The sequence below is a fragment of the Rutidosis leptorrhynchoides genome, chromosome 11, assembly GCF_046630445.1.
Source record: "Rutidosis leptorrhynchoides isolate AG116_Rl617_1_P2 chromosome 11, CSIRO_AGI_Rlap_v1, whole genome shotgun sequence".
In the NCBI taxonomy this organism is placed as follows: domain Eukaryota; kingdom Viridiplantae; phylum Streptophyta; class Magnoliopsida; order Asterales; family Asteraceae; genus Rutidosis; species Rutidosis leptorrhynchoides.
The window spans coordinates 27,441,425-27,449,010 of NC_092343.1; the positions used below are offsets into that span (position 1 = coordinate 27,441,425).

Consider the following 7,586-nt stretch of genomic DNA (forward strand, 5'->3'; position numbering starts at 1 on the left):
TATCTGCAGAATAAAAAATGTAATAAGAATTCAAAATTTAAAAACATTTCACAAATATAATAACATTAATTCGTCTAAAATACAATAATTTGCGAAAAACATATTTCCCGATAACTTATCAAATTAAATCGTAAATTAAATCGATATTAACAGACTAAAAGAGATTAATTAGCAAAAAAAATAACGAAATAATTGCTAACCTGAAAATTGATAAATGAATGAAAAGAAAGTGCAAGTGATGGTTGAGGGCAATATGGTGATTTAAATATATAGGGGACAGAGTGGGAGTTAAGGTGGATCTGTAGAAGTGTTTATTGGCCGTTGATGAAAATGAACGGTTGAGATGCTGGTGAAGTCATGTGGATTAGTGACATGGCATACTTCTGTTTTTTTAAGGGAAAAATAGGCGGGGTTACAACTTTACTTTTCGTTCCAATTTTTACAAATTGGGCTTGGCGGGGGCGGCCCGAGCCGGGACTTAAGTTTATTTGCAAACTCATGTTGAAAATGATTAACTGAAACGAACGATAGAGAAAATAATAATGGCGCGATTATACAATTCAATAACTCATTTTACAAAAATTGATAGGAATACAAAAAACAAACCAGGTTCTCCCGGTGGTCATAGGTATTTACATTCCGGCATAATATCGTTACTCCTGAGGGTGTGTAGAAAAAGTTTCTAAGGTTTTTCCATATCGGGCTAACCGGGATGGTGAGTAATTCGATCTCATACTCTGATGTACGCAGCCTAACATGATTACTCTTTGGCTATTTTCAACTTTTCCCTGTTCACCACAAAATATTCGTTCTAGACAGGAACTCGAACTCTTGCAAGGAACTCAGAGCCCTAAACACTGGATATCTTGTGATGCTAAATAAGTCATAAGTTGTCGCGAGTAAATTCAGCTTAACTTGTTAAGAGCTCGAATTGAGTCAGGCTTAAACAAGTTCTAGTTCGAGCTTCTTATATCAAGCTCGAACAAATTTACGAGTTTAAACGAGATTTTAATTAACGCGTGCGCGCACACACACACATGTTATTAACGAGCGCTGAACTTATACAATATCAAACGAGTTGAACTCGAAAATATATTAAACTCGAAACTATTTGGGATGAAGCTCAAATTCTTTGACCAATCTCGGAGCGTATTCCATGGTAACGGTCTGACCAATCTGTTTTCAATACGGAAAACTTCAGTACTATTATCATTCTTTTTTCAAAACTTGATTTATAAACTCACTCTAGCAACAAGCTAGAAAAGGAGGATTAAAAGCGCCAAGTATTCCAATTTAAAGACATTCTACCCCTATGAACTAACCATGAAAAAGATGAACAAATATAATCGAATACATCAGATAGATTCATAGGAGTTGCAGTGAATATTCGGCTATTTCTATCACTCCACAGTTATGTTACATGATAGCTGTCTCACGATAATATAATCTTTTGCAAAACAATAAAAAAAAAAAAAAAAAATACTCTTACATTTTCTTTTAGGAAAACAGGTTATAGACTAAAAGCATGTCAACATAACATTAGATTAGATTGCTATCTTTGAAATGATTGTCTTTATTGTTATTATGCAATGTCTTTGCGTCGCATCTTGTAAAAAAACACCCCAAAGTAACCCATCATAACTTATAAGATGCAATTGCACTTGAAGGATAAACCATGTTGAAAATGTAAAAGATGGGAGTCTAAAATATAAGCAACAGGTTAGAGTATATAAGTAAAAATGTACATGAAGAAAAACAAATGCAGCAACATAGAACTGAGAATAATTTCTTAAATTGTTTGGGTTCTGGTTCCAACGAATATTAGCTTTGCCCAAGTCCCAAAACATAATAAAAAAGATCATAATTAAATCCTACCAAAAACTATAACTAAAGATTTGTCCATGATCCAACCTAATGGTGCCACTTTCAACAACAATAAAGGGCTTGTAAGAAGGCCAAACCACAAGCAATAAAATGTCAGTCAACAAATTCATGGGTCTTTTTTTGACATAGCCACTGTTAACCGAGTTACGGTATCAATCAGTTTTCCGCTTTGAAGGCCTTGGGCCCATTTGACTTCCTTGTGTTAACCGACCCACGAATTTAAGAATCTCATCAATCAATATGACAGGTAAAGCAACCGCCAGAACCAACAACCACTCGTTGAAGCTTAACGGAACGATCCCAAACACTTGTGCGAGGAACGGAACGTACAAGATCACGAAATGAAGCCCAAACGAAACAGACATAGCTAAAAGCAACCATGGGTTGACCCATGGTGGCATGGTCAAAAGGCTCTCGTCTTCAGATAATGCATTGAGGGAGTTAAACATCTCGATTGCGACTAATACAGACAGCGAAAGTGTCATTGCTTTGACTTTACCGCCTTGGAAATAGTCGCACGGGTTGGAATCAAAATTAAAGAGACGATCGCCGGCTACAAAAGGTGAGACGGTGAAATTCTCCCATGATTTACATTGACCCCAGTTTGAAAGCTGGGAGTATGTGACGAGGGTGTGACCATCTTGACCCAAGTCGATACCTAAAAACGAGTCATGGGTGTACCATATGATGAAAACACCCACAGTTGCTATGCCAACGTAGAGTCCAATTACCTGCACAGCAGAACAAAGTTGATACTGGTCAAAACAAGAAAACCATATGCTAATCTAGAATTCTGAAAATATCAGAGGAGAAGATTCAAAAATGAGCAGGGTGGGGTAGATAGGCAATTAGGTAACGGGTCAAAGAATATACTTTTGAACAGGTCTAGTTGGCCAGCCCATGCTGGTCAAGATATTAACTACTATGGTATCATTAATTTTTCAATAATAGTAATATCTCTTTAAAATAAACCAGTCAAGTCTTACGCATTGATAATATATACTTTGGGTGACTTTAACCCACTTATTCCCATATCATTTTTAAGTTATCAGTCCTATTTCAAATTTCAAATGCTTGACCCGTTCAAGATGAAACTACTCATTCGTTAAACAATGGATTGAAACTGTCATTTTCTATTCTTATTTCCCTAATATGATCACGAGAATTAACTTAGTTTAATAAAAGCTAATCATTTCAAATACACTTTGGGTAACTTTTATACAGCTATTAGAACCATCAGAGATAAGCCATAACCAAAACAGGCCCATTTCAAAAATGGATCGGATAGCCACCTCTAAATGGAGGTGATTGTAGTATGGAAGTCAGGAAATAATACCAGATAGCGAAATAAGATCCAGGCACTGATTAATGAATCGTCACTCCTGCGAGGAGCCTTTTTCATGATGTATTTGTCAGGTGGATTAAAACCCAAGGCTGTGGCAGGGGGTCCATCAGTGACCAGATTGACCCATAATAGCTGAACGGGAATCAAACCTTCTGGGATACCGATAGCAGCAGTCAAGAATATTGAAGCAACCTCACCGATATTTGAGGAAATCATATATCTGGCAAGTGAAAACACATTTAGTTTAATAAAGAACACGAGTAATGCATTAGAAATATAATATTTATATTAATATTTACTAGGTTTAGAGTCTGTGTCACGCACGACAGTTAAAAATTACACAGTTGAAGTTGTCCATGTTATTTAAATTAAAATGTGCAGTTATTAATAATGATGAAAATAATCCTTGAAAACTAAAAAGTTTAATTATAACTTTATAACGTTATAACTTATAAGCTATAGTCTATATTCATATTAGAGAGAAAAAATGCGCTTTTTTTTATTACAATATAGGCGTGCATCTCCCATCCACAACTTGTATGTGTCAATTGGGTCGTTTTGAGCCGGGTTAAAGTAGGTAGGTCAACTCATTATTCGTGTCCAAACGGGTCATATGTTAGATACGGGTCGAACAAGTCAATTTAATAAACTAATTATGATGTCTGTGCCCTTAATACCTCCCAAAAAATTATCTTATAGGTTTTTACAATAATGGAAGGAGGAATCTACCGGATAAAGGCCTTCATATTGTTGTAAATAGACCTGCCTTCTCCAACAGCAGCTACAATTGTGCTAAAATTATCATCTGCTAATACCATGTCAGAAGCTTCCTTGGCAACCTGCACAAATTAATCACAAAAGTTTATTTTCAGATATATCAATCAGTTTTGTAATAAAAAAAAAAAAGAAAGAATAAAAAAAGACAAAGTACCATCAAATAAGGTACATTATAATCTGTGAGGGATAATGATTTCGATTTTAAAGAGACTGAAAAGCTATATTGAGAGCATGCTACCATTAAGCATTCATGCATGCATTTGGATTTTAGTTCAGACAAAATGCAATAAGCAGGAACAGTTGGGAAAGTATTCAAGTAACATGCATGCGAGCCCCAATGCCCCAGTCTATGGGTTGAAATAGCAACTGCAAAACACATATACGTATCTCATAAGCAAGGAAAAAAATACCTCAGTTCCAGCAATACCCATTGCGATTCCAATATCAGCCAATTTCAATGCAGGTGCATCGTTCACACCATCACCAGTCATGGCAACCACCTCACCTGCTTCTTTAAGCAGCCTCACTATCTCTTGCTTGTGACGTGGTTCAGCCCTAGAAAATAAAAGTCCTCCTTTGTATGACAAGTGGCCTTTTTGATCATGATGTTCCATAAATTCCCTTCCTGTTAAACTCTTTAAACTGATATCCTCATGTTGTCCAAATACGCCTATCTCACGACATATTGCTTCTGCTGTGTTCTTGTTATCGCCTGTTATCACAATAACTTGAATTCCAGCTATTCTGCAGTCTTCAATGGCTTGAGGAACTTCTTTACGAGGAGGGTCCTTAAAAAATAAAATCAACACAAAAACTCAGCTTGAATCTTTTGGATAACAAACAAACCATGAATATAATAAGAGTTATGTGCTTACCCTGAGTCCAGCTAAGCCAGCAAAAATCAGATTACTTTCAATGTTGGAGTAATTAGCAGGATTCAAAAGGAGATCGTGAGCAGGATGGTCTTCATCGCCATTGTATGTCGTAAACTCTGTAGGATCCTCTTTGTATGCAAAACCCAAAACACGTAATGCGGAAGAAGACAGATCGTTAAGGCTATCTAAAATAGCTGTTTTGGCTCGGCTGTCGAGTTCCACAACGGAACCGTCAAGTAACTGGATGTAGGAACTCCTTTCTAACAAATTCTCAACAGCACCCTAAAAATTAACAACTTCATCAATATTCCAACAGATCACAAATAAACATATGGAGCTCAAAGCTTGCTTCAAGGTAGAAATCCATACACCGATACTCCTACATACTAGACAATTTTAGCTAACCAATCATTGCTTTAATTTCTAGATAACTATCTGCTACCTGATCATATAAGCCTACTTTGTTTTAGTTAAAGAGTATATAATTTATAGTTTCATGAACCATTCTATTATTTCATACAGATTGTCAGATTCTGATTAAACAGATTTACATAGAACTGGGAAAGAAGACACAATGCGTTACCTTTACAAGCAACGAGTTTCTCCCAGATTTGGATGTAACGATGACCCCCATAGATTTCCTATCACGGTCAAACTCGAGGGTGGCAATTCTTCTTTCAACTTTACTCCACTGCTGAGAACAAACTGCGTATCACGAGGGATAAGAGTAGTACATATTAGTACATGTGCATTAACAGAGAAGACAGTAGTTACTAATAATCACATACCCATAAGTTCAACATCTCCATTAGATGAACCAGAACCCAATCCAGAAGGAAGACCCATTTTCTCCACAAGAACCTGTCAACATCAAGTATAAACAACCAAATGTTTGATTATTTTAAAGGGAAATTAGTTAGTGTATATAAAAAGCAAACTTCCTTAAAAAATCATACCTTTAAAGCTGCTTCAGTTGGCATGCCGGTGGCGACATAACCTTTCTCAGATCGTTCAATGCCTGCATCATTAGCCAAAGCAGCTATCTTTGCAATCGTCTGAAGGTTAGCATCCATTCTGCCAGCTGGCCAGTCATGTATTTTCCCATCCAACGGGTTGTATGTGGTCCCTTCGACATTATAGGATCGGAGAAAACTTGGTCCTTGACCCATAGCAACGAGCTTAGCCACAGCCATCTGGTTAGTGGTCAAAGTACCAGTTTTATCAGAACAGATCACAGTTGTACACCCGAGAGTCTCAACACTAGGTAGTTTCCTAACAAGGGCATTCTTCTGAGCCATCTTACGTGTACCAAGGGCTAAACAAGTTGTAATCACAGCTGGCAAACCTTCTGGGATTGCAGCAACTGCTAATGCAACTGCAATTTCAAAGTAATAAGTGCACTTCTCAAATGAAAATTTGAAGTTTCTTGGCCAACCATCAACATACTCCCATGACAAAAAGTACTTCACATTAATTAGCCAGACAAGAAGACAAATTAACCCAATTAGCATAGTCAAAACTTCTCCAAACTCGTTCAATTTCTTCTTCAACGGTGTATCTTCTTCATTCTGAGACGCCTCATGAATCTGAGAATGCACCTTTCCTATCTCAGTATTCATCCCTGTATCTGTAACCATACATAAACAGTTCCCATTCACAACTGTCGTCCCTGCAAACACCATACATTTCTTTCCTTGAATATCAGTCTCCTCCGATACAGGCTTCGTAGTTTTACTAACTGCTTCACTTTCTCCAGTTAAAGAACCTTGCTCAACCCTAAGAGTTGAACTAATTAATCTTATGACCCTCATATCAGCAGGGATTTTATCTCCAACCCTAAGCTCAACAATATCACCAGGAACAAGTTCCTTTGCAGAAAGACTATTAATCTTCTTGCCATTACGTATCACAGTCGCTTGTTCTGATTGGATCTCTTTAAGCGCTTCTAACGCCTTCTCCGCATTACTCTCTTGCCAAACACCAACAATCGCATTAACAATTAGTATAAGAAAAATAACCAACGGCTCAACGAACGCTGTGATCTCCATCTCCCCACCTTCTTCACCATCATACCACGCCAAAACAAATGATATCACAGCTGCAGCAAGCAAAATTCTAACTAAAGTATCATTAAACTGATCCAAAACTAAACGTAAAATTGATTGTCCTTCATGTTTCTCCAGCTCATTCGTCCCATACTTCTGTAACCGCTTTTCAACTTCACGATCGGTTAAACCGGACTTGCTATCCACCTGGTAGTTTTGTTCACATTCCTTAACATCCTTCGCCCATGCGGCGTACTGGTTCGAATCAACCGATGATTTGCCAGTGTTCTCTTTCTTACCATAATTCTCCCCTCCTTTTCCCATTTATATATCTATAACTATATCTATATCTATAGATATCTATGTATACCTGATTCCAATAATATTGAATCAAATTAACACATGAATCACCTGCAGAAATAACAAAATTTCATATATCTGTAAATAAATCAAATTATCACTGTAAAACGAGACTAAAACGACAATAATTCGTAACAATCGCAACTGAATACTATTTATATAACTAAAACCCTATTTCTAACGATCTACAACAATATGATATATATGATAACATATCTGACCTAATCATAAAGACGAAGCAAAAATAAACGCAACAAACGCAATCAATTACGTAACAAAACACGAGTATATGACATAATA

General features: G+C 36.7%; 1 protein-coding gene across 1 annotated transcript; it reads right to left on the minus strand.

The window, feature by feature from the left end:
• Positions 1–1,726: 1,726 nt before the first annotated feature.
• Positions 1,727–7,261, minus strand: LOC139874221 (calcium-transporting ATPase 1, endoplasmic reticulum-type-like). The gene is made up of 8 exons (XM_071861676.1): positions 5,838–7,261; positions 5,670–5,742; positions 5,465–5,586; positions 4,882–5,163; positions 4,417–4,794; positions 3,959–4,068; positions 3,221–3,449; positions 1,727–2,615 (listed from the first exon to the last, which is right to left on the minus strand). Exons 1-8 carry the CDS (start codon positions 7,248–7,250, stop codon positions 2,037–2,039), a joined length of 3,186 nt encoding a protein of 1,061 aa, XP_071717777.1. The 5' UTR covers positions 7,251–7,261; the 3' UTR covers positions 1,727–2,036.
• Between the last annotated feature and the right edge of the window lie 325 nt (positions 7,262–7,586).

Bases quoted from the DNA above. Each gene is read 5' to 3' on its own strand.
- LOC139874221 (XM_071861676.1), bottom strand. From the start codon at position 7,250: ATGGGAAAAGGAGGGGAGAATTATGGTAAGAAAGAGAACACTGGCAAA. The intron at 5,743-5,837 runs GTATGATTTTTT...TGATGTTGACAG, and splicing joins CAACTGAAGCAGCTTTAAAG to GTTCTTGTGGAGAAAATGGG. The intron at 3,450-3,958 runs GTAGATTCCTCC...TTCACTTGCCAG, and splicing joins AATATGAAGGCCTTTATCCG to ATATATGATTTCCTCAAATA.